Source organism: Oncorhynchus gorbuscha, linkage group LG02, assembly GCF_021184085.1.
Source record: "Oncorhynchus gorbuscha isolate QuinsamMale2020 ecotype Even-year linkage group LG02, OgorEven_v1.0, whole genome shotgun sequence".
In the NCBI taxonomy this organism is placed as follows: Eukaryota; Metazoa; Chordata; class Actinopteri; order Salmoniformes; family Salmonidae; genus Oncorhynchus; species Oncorhynchus gorbuscha.
Genome location: NC_060174.1, coordinates 6,896,282 through 6,908,732, shown reverse-complemented (window position 1 = coordinate 6,908,732; position 12,451 = coordinate 6,896,282). Strand labels below are relative to the sequence as shown.

General features: G+C 40.4%; 1 protein-coding gene across 1 annotated transcript; it reads left to right on the top strand.

The window, feature by feature from the left end:
• Positions 1–1,282: 1,282 nt before the first annotated feature.
• LOC123995486 lies at positions 1,283–10,862 on the top strand. Its single transcript, XM_046299144.1, has 9 exons — positions 1,283–1,337; positions 1,802–1,921; positions 3,014–3,565; positions 3,731–3,804; positions 4,300–4,513; positions 4,798–4,920; positions 6,809–6,939; positions 8,887–8,983; positions 9,445–10,862. The coding sequence occupies exons 1-9, from the start codon at positions 1,283–1,285 to the stop codon at positions 9,447–9,449; spliced, it is 1,371 nt and encodes a 456-aa protein (XP_046155100.1). The 3' UTR covers positions 9,450–10,862.
• The last annotated feature ends 1,589 nt before the right edge of the window (positions 10,863–12,451 follow it).

Below are 12,451 nucleotides of genomic sequence, written 5' to 3'. Positions count from 1 at the left end.
ATGCTGGCAACACTAAACTATCCATGAGTGTATGTACCAGCTGTTCGGGACAACTGTGACCACGTTCTCCACAGCCGATGTAAGACCTTTAAACGGGTCAACATTTACAAGGCCGCAGGGCCAGACTGATTACCAGAACGTGTAGTCTGAGCATGCACTGACATTTTCAACTTGACCCAGTCTGTAATACCAAAGTGTTTCAAGTAAACCACCATAGTCCCTGTGCCCAAGAACGCAGAAGTAACCTGTCCAGATGACTACCGCCCCATAGCACTCACATCTGTAGCCATGAGATGCTTTGAGAGGCGTGTCATGGCTCACAACAACGCCATCATCCCAGACACCCTGGACCCACTCTAATTTGCATAGCGTAATCTGTGGATCTTTATCTCTCTTGCATTTGACACGTGAACACAAGGAACACGTGAAAATGCTGTTCATTGACTACAGCGCAGCGTTCAACACCATAATTGCACCACATTAACCATCAATATGGGTGGGCAGTTTTGATCAGTTTTGCCATGTAGATTACAATGAATATGATTACATGGCCAGGATGGACCTGATCCTAGATCAGCACTCTGATGCTTGAAACTCATGGTCCCCGGTCGTTCTACTGTGACGTTTGTCTTTGTCCTCAAGGCAACGTCATGTGTTTTCATGTTGTCCTCTAGGTAACTTCATGTATTCCATGTTGTCCTCTAGTCATGTATTCCATGTTGTCCTCTAGTCATGTATTCCATGTTGTCCTCTAGTCATGTATTCCATGTTGTCCTCTAGTCATGTATTCCATGTTGTCCTCTAGTCATGTATTCCATGTTGTCCTCTAGTCATGTATTCCATGTTGTCCTCTAGTCTAGTCATGTATTCCATGTTGTCCTCTAGTCATGTATTCCATGTTGTCCTCTAGTCATGTATTCCATGTTGTCCTCTAGTCATGTATTCCATGTTGTCCTCTAGTCATGTATTCCATGTTGTCCTCTAGTCATGTATTCCATGTTGTCCTCTAGTCATGTATTCCATGTTGTCCTCTAGTCATGTATTCCATGTTGTCCTCTAGTATTCCATGTTGTCCTCTAGTCATGTATTCCATGTTGTCCTCTAGTCATGTATTCCATGTTGTCCTCTAGTCATGTATTCCATGTTGTCCTCTAGTCATGTATTCCATGTTGTCCTCTAGTCATGTATTCCATGTTGTCCTCTAGTCATGTATTCCATGTTGTCCTCTAGTCATGTATTCCATGTTGTCCTCTAGTCATGTATTTCATGTTGTCCTCTAGTCATGTATTTCATGGGATACTCCAAATGGCTTTTGATCTCTAGCAGACTAGTGGCAGGTGAGAATACCTAGTCATATACTACATGTATTAAAATATGTGTCATGTATTCCATGTTGTCCTCTAGTCATATTCCATGTTGTCCTCTAGTCATGTATTCCATGTTGTCCTCTAGTCATGTATTCCATGTTGTCCTCTAGTCATGTATTCCATGTTGTCCTCTAGTCATGTATTCCATGTTGTATAGTCATGTATTCCATAGTCATGTATTATACATATACATCATACATGGGATATATATATATATATATATATATACATTTTTTAAAACAGATTATTTAGATTATAGCCTAACCAAAATGTTTTGCAGGGTTCATCTTTGTTTTGTCTGTTTTTTAGAGTAAAAATGACATGCTTGTGGCCACTCTAAGATGGACTTTTACAATAATTCTGAATGTCATAACTTTTTCTGTTTTCATGCTAACCTCCATGTTACTAATGTGTACGTTGGTCTGCTCCCAAAGGTGTTGGTACAGGTGCTGGTTCGTCCATCTTCGGCTTCATGGGTCGATGCACAGCCCACGAGGACCGCTCCACCGTATTCGCATCGGTCATGGCGTGCCGACAGATTGGCCTAATGATTGGTCAGTGCTGTTTGTCTGCTTCCGTTGTGCCATTCATTGTAGGAGTATCGTGTTTTTGGAAACGTACGCTGTTCTGCATGCAAGGCCTGGTTTTTGACAAGATGGGAGTACATAATGACTTTTTGTAGCAGGTCAGAACTTGGACAGCAGGTTAGGATAATTAACATAGCAGGTTAGGAGAATTGGGAAGTGTTTAGGCTTATCGAAAATGCTAAACTTGTTCCTGACACAACTCGAAATGTATCTAGCCACAACCAGGGCAGCCCTCCAGAACAGCATTGTTTCCAGTAATGCGTTTCTGCTTCATAGCATGTTGGCATTTACTCAGTTTATGGAGTTCCAAGGTCGTCTTTTTTTTCCCAGTACCTGCTGCTATTGATCAGAGCCTGTATTCATTAAGCTCCTCAGAGTAATATCTAGGATCAGATCCACCTCGTCTATAATAATCATTCATTATGATCTAAAATACTCAACTGATCCTAGATCAACACTCCTACTCTGTATTTTGGCCTCTGCTCTCACAATGCTTTGAATTGTTTTTAATGTCTCAGGAGTAAGATTGCCATATTCTGACACGTGCAGCAGGACTATGAAAAAGACGACCTGGAACGCACCCACCTGTGTCTCTGTTAGTGTAAGGGTCTTTCTCATGATGTCCCTCATCACACACAGGTCCCATATTGAATCTCTTCCTGAGGCTTTGTGACTTCAAGTTGGGGCCATTCGTGGTGAACAAGTACACTGCACCTGGGGTAAGATGATAACAACTGAATAATTTCTCTTCTTTTCACAGTATAATTGTTATATGACAACATCATGTGTAGTAAGATACTGTGTCTTATCTATAGACTTTATTCTGTCATTTTTCATTGAGAAATTGAATGGTTACCTGAGACGTTATAAATGTGTATCATTTGTAAATATAGTTAGTTTGAATTGGGACTTAGGTCACAAACAAGGTAAAACTATATGAACAAACTGGCTAAATGCCTCATACAGTGATTTGAAACCTGTAGAACCGGTTGGCTGCTCTAACCGTAAGACTATCCCTTCTCACAGCTTTTCATGTGCTTCATGTGGACCCTCCTCCAGCTGGTCGTGGTCTTCATGTTCTGGGACCTCCCTCCCCGGGAGGAGCTGGTGGGGGAGGGAGCCGAGGGGGCGGGAGCTGTGGGAGCCGAGGGGGCGGGAGCCGCGGAGGCGGGAACTGTGGAGGAGGGAGCAGTGGGGGAGCCGGGAGGGAGCAGTGGGGGGAGCGTGGGGGAGGGGGGAGGGAGCTGTGGGAGGAGCCGAGGGGGGGCGTGGGGGGAGGGAGCCGTGGGAGGAGCGTGGGGGAGGGAGCCGTGGGAGGAGCCGAGGGGGAGCCTGGGGGAGGGAGCCTGTGGGGTGGGAGGAGCCTGGGGGAGGGGGCCTGTGGGGAGGGAGCTGTGGGGGGAGCCTGGGGGGAGGGAGCCGGGGAGGGGAAGCCCTTGCTCGGGCAACGCCCAGACATCCTGGGGTCCTACGGCTCGGTGGTGACCCCGGACCCTCCTAGGTCAACTGCTAACCCGGCCAAGTCCAACCTGCCTCACGTCTCTCCTACCCCCTCACCCCCACTCGAAGGGGTGGGTGACTCTAGCTCTGCGAGTTTCAGTATGAGCCGAGGTGGGTGGTGATGGATGCATTTCTCAAGTTGGTAAAATACATTTAAATGTGTTGATCTTGTGGGGGTACCTGTCCAACTCCCCTTCCTGTCTTTCTTTCCTCCACACCATTATTCTTTGACCCTGTTTCTGTCTCTCTCCCTCTCTGTGCCTCACCTGGTTTTAGAGTTCCTAAGGGAGGAGGTGGTTGTGCTGTTCACAGCTCACTTCGTCATACTGTTTAACCAGACAGCACTGGAGGTGAGCTTGCCCAACTGTCCATGTGCTCCCTTTCACATACGACAAATCACTGTCCTTAAACCAAATTTCAGTGTCCTCGTGCAAACATCGTTATGCTTGGTTGTGGAGACGTTGGCTAAATGACATGCTGGACGATTACGAAGTACTTGGGGCGGCAGAGTAGGCTAGTGGTTAGAGCGTTGGACTAGTAATCAAAAGGTTGCAAGTTGGAATCCCTGAGTTGACAAGGTACAAATCTGTCGTTCTGCCCCTGAACAGGCAGTTAACCCACTGTTCCTAGGCCGTCATTGAAAGTAAGAATTTGTTCTGAACTGACTTGCCTAGTAAAATAAAGTTAAAATAAAATTTTTAAAAAACTTGTTAGACTTTACAGTAATGTTTTTGAATATGCCATTGTAAATGCTATGTTAGTGTGAGCGCTAATAACACTATTTATTCATGAAGTGTTTAATGTGTCAGTAACGTGTCCTCCTTTTTGATTTCCTGCCACCTTAGACCGTCGTGACGCCGTTGACCCAGCAGTACTTTAACTTCGGGGAGTTGGAGAACAGCATCATTTACTGCATCTGTAGTGTGGAGGTGATCACAGGCTTCCTGTTTGTCCACTGGCTGTGCCGCCGTACGTCCGAGAGGGTGGTGCTGGCCGTGGGCCTTATCCTGTGCCACATCTCCTGCGTATGGTGCCTCATCTTCCTGGCCAACCCACAAGGTGAGTGAGGTTGCCCAACACGCTCAGCCGGGCCATTTTTTTTATTTTTAGCTAGTTCAATGTTGCCTACTCAGACAAGCTATTTACCATACAGCAAATGAGAAACCTTGAAAAAGGTAATTTTACAACAAACATGTTTTAAAATTGCCAAATTCATTTTAATTGCAGGATTTCAGATTCAGGATACTGACTGTGACTAATGTGATGTAACTTTAGAACTGTTACATACTTCCATTGCTAATAAAAGCCAATGGTTTAGTCCCATGTCTTTCTCCTCTCCTCAGGTAATTTCGCCTGGCAGTTAGCAGAGTTCATCATTGGGGTGTTCCTGCAGATTTCGGGGCTACCCTTTGTTGCTGTGGCCCAGGTGTGTCTCTTCTCCAAAATCACTTCGCTAAAGTCTCAAGGTAAGCAATGGCGCCCTCTAGAGGACACCTTATGGGCGTAGACGTCTGTAATTTAACTGTGTGCTCTAAACCAGTCTTTTGTTCATTTAGGCACCAATCGGAAGAGAACTAACTGAAACGGGGTGGAATCATCTAGACTTGTCCAATAAGAAAAGCTTATTTTCATTTTCTGTTGCTTTAGGGTTTGCATTGTGTAACCTAATGAACATAACCCTGGTACACACCATTTCCGTTCTGCCTGGTTTTGTCCGTAATTCACTTAAGAGTGGATATATATATATATATATATATACACACACACACATATACACACACAGTTTAAGTCAGCCTTTTACATACACTTAGGTTGGAGTCATTAAAACCAGTTTTATTTTTTCAACAACTCCACAATTTATTTTGTTAACAAACTATTGTTTTGGCAAGTCTGTTAGGAGAATTACAAGTAGACATCCTAAGTCATTTTTCCAACAATTGTTTACAGACCGATTATTTAACTTTTATTTCACTGTATCACAATTCCAGTGGGTCAGAAGTTTACATACACTAAGTTGACTGTTCCTTTAAACAGTTGTCATGGCTTTAGATGCTTCTGATAAGCTAATTGACATCATTTGAGTCAATTGGAGGTGTGCCTGTGAATATATTTCAAGGCCTACCTTCAAACGCAGTGCCTCTTTGCTTGACATCATGGGGAAATCAAAAGAAATCAGCCAAGACTTCAGAAAAACAATTGTAGTCTACAAGTCTGGTTCATCCTTGGGAGCAATTTCCAAACACCTGAAGGTACCACGTTGATCTGTACAAACAATAGTACGCAAGTATAAACAGCATGGGACCACACAGCCGTCATAACGCTCAGGAAGGAGCCGCGTTCTGTCTCCTAGACATGAACATACTTTGGTGTGAAAAGTGCAAATCAATCCCAGAACAGCAAAGGACCTTGTGAAGATGCTGGAGGAAACGGGTACAAAAGTATCTATATCCACAGTAAAACGATTCCTATATCGACACAACCTGAAAGGCCTCTCAGCAAGGAAGAAGCCACTGCTCCAAAACCGGCATAAAAAACAAACAAATTACGGTTTGCAACAGCACATAGGGACAAAGATCGTACTTCTTGGAGAAATATCCTCTGGTCTGATGGAACAAAACTAGAACTGTTTCGCTATAATGACCATCATTATGTTTGCAGGAAGAAGGGGAGGTTTACACCATCCCAACTGTGATGCACAGGGGTGGCAGCATCATGTTGTGGAGGTGCTTTGCTGGAGGGGGCACTTGCCCTTCACAAAATAGATGGCATCATGTAGAGAAATTGTGGATATATATTGAAGCAACATCTCAAGACATCAGTCAGGAAGTTAAAGCTTGGTCGCAAATGGGTCTTCCAAATGGACAATGACCCCAAGCATACTTCCAAAGTTGTGGCAAAATGACTTAAGGCCACGCCAATACCTTGACTTTATTGTCAATCAAAGCCCTGACCTCAATCCTATAGAAAATTTGTGGCGTGTGTGAGCAAGTAGGCCTACAAACTTGACTCAGTTACACCAGCTCTGTCAGGATGAATGGCCCAGAATTCACCCAACTTATTGTGGGAAGCTTGTGGAAGGCTACCTGACACGTTTGACCCAAGAGAAAGAATTTAAAGGCAATACTCACTTAATATTTCGTAGTATGTAAAACTTCTGACCCACTGGGAATGTGATAAAAAATCAAATCTTAAATAAATCTCTTCTGACATTTCAGTCTTAAAATAAAGTGGTGATCCTAACTGACCTAAGACGGGGCATTTTTACTAGAATTAAATGTCAGGAATTGTGAAACTGAACCCCAGGTATGTCTTTGTTATTTGTCAGTAACTATCTGCCTGTCCCTCTCTCTCCAGGGTTGAGCCAGGGGGTGCGTCGCTCTGTGGGGGGTCTGGCCACTATCTTGGGCCCCCTATGGGGGGGTGGTTTGACAGGACACATGTACATCATGCTGGGGTTGATGATGGCTCTACTGGCCCTGTTCGCGGTGAGTTCACTGTGTAAAATAGATTTTGTTTAATTGAGAATAACCCATATAAATAAATGTACCTTTTAACATATCAAATGATTGATAAAGCGATGTAGACTTAACAGTGAAATGCTTACAGGTCCTTCCCAACAATATAGAGAAATAGAAATGTAACGAGGAATAAATATACAATGATTAACGATAACCTGGTTTAGAGACATGGCTGTATGTTCGAGGTCGACTTTTTTTTTTTTTTTTTTTTTTTTTTTCCTCCCATCGCAATGGCCCATTTTTTAAAATTAGGGCTGATTTCAAGTTTCATAACAATCGGTAAATCTGTGTTTTTGGACACGGACTATGGCCGATTACGTTGCAGTCCACCAGGAGACTGCGTGGCAGGCTGACTACCTGTTATACGAGGATGTAAGGTGCTAGCTAGCATTAAACTTATCTTATAAAAATGAAAAAGAATCTTAACAATCACTAGTTAACACATGGTTGTTATTGCTAGTTTATCTAGCTTGTCCTGCGTTGCATATCGATGCGGTGCCTGTTAATTTGTCATTGAATCTACTTCCCCAAACTTTTTTTTTTCTTTTTTTTTCTTCATATTATTATTTTTTAACAAGCGCATTTGTGAAAAAAGCACTGTCGTTGCACCAATGTGTACCCTAACCATTAATGCCTTAATCAATACACAAGTATATTTTTAAACCTGCATTTTTAGTTAATATTGCCTGCTAACATGAATTTCTTCTAACTAGGGAAATAGTCACTTTTCTTGCGTTCAGGGTAAATGCAGCATTTTGAGCCGCCTGGCTCGTTGCGAACTGTGAAGACCATTTCTTCTTAACAGAGACCATAATTAATTTTCCAGAATTTTACATAATTATCATTTACATTTAAGTCATTTAGCAGACACTCTTATCCAGAGCGACTTACAAATTGGTGCATTCACCTTATGACATAACATTGAAGGTTGTGCAATGTAACAGCAATATTTAGACTGGATGCCACCGGTTAGATAAAATACGGAACGGTTCCGTATTTCACTGAAAGAATAAACATTTTGTTTTTGAAATTATAGTTTCTGGATTTGACCATATTAATGACCTAAGGCTCATATTTCTGTGTTATTATATTCTAATTAAGTCTATTTTGATGGCGCAGTCTGACTGAGTGGTGGTAGGCCACAGCAGGCTCGTAAGCATTCATTCAAACAGCACTTTCGTGCATTTGCCAGCAGCTCTTCGCTGTGCTTCAAGCATTGCGCTGTTTGACTTCAAGCTTATCAACTTCTGAGATTAGGCTGGCAATACTAAACTACCTTTTAGAACATCCAATAGTCAAAGGTATATGAAATACAAATGGTATAGATAAATAGTCCTATAATAACTACAACCTAAAACTTCTTACCTGGGATTATTGAAGACTCATGTTAAAAGGAACCACCAGCTTTCATATGTTCTGAGCAAGGAACTTAAACGTTAGCTTTCTTACATGGTACATATTGCACTTTGTTTTTGCATTATTTAAACCAAATTGAACATGTTTCATTATTTGAGACTAAATAGATATTATAGATGTGTTAAAATAAGTGTTCATTCAGTATTGTAATTGTCATGATTTTATAGGTCTTCAAGGGGTCTGAATGCACGAGTAGAACATAGTAGTAGAACATAGTAGTAGAACATAGTAGTAGAACATAGTAGTAGAACATAGTAGTAGAACATAGTAGTAGAACATAGTAGTAGAACATAGTAGTAGAACATAGTAGTAGAACATAGTAGTCGACCGATTTTTATAATTTTTCAACGCCAATACAGATTGGAGTGTATATATAATATTGGATTATATGTATGGAGAATGTATCTAACGCGTTTGGTTGGCTTACCTCAAATTGTTTTTTTTTTTGTTTCTGATGTGAATAATAAGTTTTGTTCCATTGAACCTTTTCTCTATCAGATCATTTTCTCCTTCTCCTATCCTCGTCTGGTGGCTCCCACTGTGGAGGACCATTCGGAATGCTTGGAGGAGTGTGACAAATGCGGGGGTTTGCGAGGTACGTCTCAATATGCCCTATAGCAGATGCTTTTATCCAAAGGGATGTGTTTTTTTAAATGTAGGGAATCTCTCTTTATGCCACTCTCATATGGAAGTGATGTTCTAGCAGGCTTGGAGAACTAACGTAGCAGGTTTGGAGACTGACGTTAAAGGTTAATGAAATGCTGTAGCCTGCTACAACAATCACTTTTGAATGTTTTTGAAACCGTAGAAGTTGGTGCGTGGTCCCAAATGAAGCCATTCAATGCAATGTAGAGGGTCCAGTTATTTCATGCATATTTATTCATTTGTGAGGAAATGAGTATAACAAAAGTTTTCAGCTGTTGGGCCATGTCAGATCTTGTCTATTTACATGTATACATTTCATCCAAACAAACGCTACACTATAAAATGTACTTAAAAAATATATATATCCACTTTGGCACGGTATTTCAAATGTGTTTTCTCTTTCTCTGCAAGTGTGAAGCAAGTCTCTTCCTACCCTGAATTCATCTCAGGACATGTGCTTCCTCAATCTCTGAAGACTCACATACGTTGCGCACACACACCGTACAAGATGACTGTAGAGCCTGTACTAGATGAATGTAGTTCTGCAAATATAGTATCAAAATGGAAACTAAATACTTTGGAATTAGGTGTAATGTACAAACATTTTATAAAGTTGTTGGTTATGCACAAAACATCACAACTTTGTAAAAGTGTTTCTGATTTCTATAGCTCATAACCTAATCACATTTCACATGATTGTACCACTGACCTGAAATACTTTCAAACATTGACTCCGACAAAGATTTTATAGGAAATGAACAGATCAGCTTTTTTTTTCTGAGACATATCGTCAAAGCATTAATACCTCACCCCCACACACTGCCCAGCGTTTTCAGCTGACTGAAATGTATGAATGCATTTTTGGTTTTGTTTGATGGCTGAATGTGATTATGAAATGCAGTGCCCTTTTTGAACACTCGTGGGGGCCCTTACCCTTTTATTTCCTTTACTGTGGTGTTACTGAAGACTGTGGCAGAGCCTCCAGTAGATAGCTATCCTGGTCCTAGATCCATTTGTGGTCTTGATGACGCCATTGCTGTCGACGTTAAGCCAAACTGTTTACAGTGACTAGGAGTTGGCTCGATGGCACGAACAGACTGGCAATCTGGCAACAAAATAGCCCAAGAGAACATGTTTATGAAAATCACACTTTTTTTCCACAGAATGAGGGCAAGGGGAAATACTAGATGTAACAAAACAATAATGGCTTTATGAATGGAGTCATGTTTAAGTTGTACTGTTCTGGAATTCTTGTGACATGGCTGTAAAGATGAATATGGCTCAATGTAAATCCACTATTTTTGCACTTGAGGTATTATATTTTGGTCAGCACAACCTGTTCTATAACCACTTAGTTAATGAATTTAGTCTTCCCTTTGAGTATAGCTGTTTTTTTTTATCCAGCGGTGTCTCAATTTGTAAAGGATATGCTAATTGTTATAGTTAACATTTAGCTTTCTATTCGAGACATTTTTCAGTACTCTTTGGTATACTTTAGTTCCATATGATTTGAACACACTTCCGCATAGCTTGTTGTCATGGTTCCTAATGTGTTGTACTATTTGTGTGGTTACTAACGGGGAAGTCTAAAACGTAGATGAAATATTTTGTTTGAAAGCTATTTGAATAATGTTCTAGTACATTTATTACCTACCATTGCTAAACCAAGTTTGTCAAATGTGTTCAATCAAAATGAAAACGGTACACTAGTTTCTGCAACACTGTGTACATGTACAACCAAGCCCAGCCTGATACAACAGTATATTGTGTGTTTTTTGACCATTTTACAAAGAAATGTCATTAATAATAAAAATAAAATTTTGCCAGTGTTTAAAGTGTACTTCAAATTGGTATATTAGTGACATATATGCACCGTTTAGAAAGTTTGTAAATAAACGCCCGATTGCGATGGTAATTTCAAAAATGATTCCAGGGTGAGAAGAGACTCATCTCAGGTAAGGGGGCATACCTTAATTTATGTCCTGTAAAACCGGAGCGGTTTAGCCACAATTTTTGAGGTTAAAAATAATGCATATTTAAAATGCAATTACAGAAACTAACAATTAACGTTAGTTCATAAAGGCAAATTGTTACGTAACATTTAACTGCCATGTAAATATGTCGGTGTTGGGCCACATTAGAAAGTGGACATAATGTGAGCTGTATTTATTAGATTTGACTTTAGTATTAATTGCCACGTTAAGCACTTTTAAATGTCTATCAGAAATTAGAAGCTCTACATATGACACGCAAGTATCAGATTTGTTTAGACTAGCCCTTGTCGGCTAATGACAATGTCTTCAGTAAAAAAAAATAACTGTTGGTCATGAAATCAAGGCAAGGCACTGTTATTCCACTTTGAAAGATATTATTTCAAGGAATATAACCTCCCGTCTTAACTCCAATCCAATGTTAAAAATGACAGAGCTATTACAAATAACTGATTCACGTTTGTTGACGGGATGAAAAACCACGTTTTTATTTATCTTATGAACTCCATTTCAAATTGAGCTATTGAAAATATAATAAACTGACAGATTTGACAGCGCTCTTGAGTTCTAACTAAAACACATTCAGAAAGCAAAGTCCTGTTCTGTACCATATACATTTCTCAATGAATCTACCTGTCATAACTACTAATAAGCAAACCATTTTGAGGGAAAATAATTCAAGTAAATTAGTTTTGTCTGGTCCAGCTTTTTTGAAATGTGGTGGGAATAAAGTTAACACTTCAGGCGATATAAAAATATACATTCAAGTGTTTTGAGATTGCTCACAATGATTTTTGTTTTATACTGTTTACGTACTACCGGTATTCACTAAACGTCTATCACATGCCTTAATGGGATTGTGCGGTGTAGTTTAGTGATAGCTAGTGAAGTAATATTTTATTATCGTACTTTTTTCTTTTAACTAAAATTGCGGAATGTTCTCGAAGTCATTAATTGTATGGATTAATGTGGTCTTTGCCGCAAGAAGAAACACTGCATTTTTTAACTATATATTGTTTTAGGTTAGTGGACCACAACTTTTAAAGTAACTAAAGCAATTTATTTTAGGCCGTGTTTTGATACAGGATTTTATTACAATTTTTATTTAACCTTTAACCCATTAAGTCAGGAACAAATTCTTAGTTACAATGACGGCCTACTCCCGCCAAATCCTGGTGACGCTGGGCCAATTGTGCGCCAACCTATAGGACCTATAGGACTCCTAATCACGGTCGGTTGTGATACAGCCTGGTTTCGAACATGGGTTTCTAGTGACGAATCTAGCACTGAGATGCAGTGCCTTATTAGACCGCTGCATCACTCCATCAAAATGACGTTCATTAATAATTTATCATTGCAATTTTTTAATAGATTACTTTGTATTTTTCTGTTATAGTGGTTTAAGGGCTATCTGCAGTTCGATCAAT

Excerpts from the sequence above, each read along its gene's own strand:
- LOC123995486 (XM_046299144.1), top strand. The coding sequence starts at position 1,283 with ATGTATTTCATGGGATACTCCAAATGGCTTTTGATCTCTAGCAGACTA. Across the intron at positions 4,921-6,808 it reads CACTTCGCTAAAGTCTCAAG|GGTTGAGCCAGGGGGTGCGT; the intron begins GTAAGCAATGGC and ends CTCTCTCTCCAG. Across the intron at positions 6,940-8,886 it reads CTCTACTGGCCCTGTTCGCG|ATCATTTTCTCCTTCTCCTA; the intron begins GTGAGTTCACTG and ends TTTCTCTATCAG.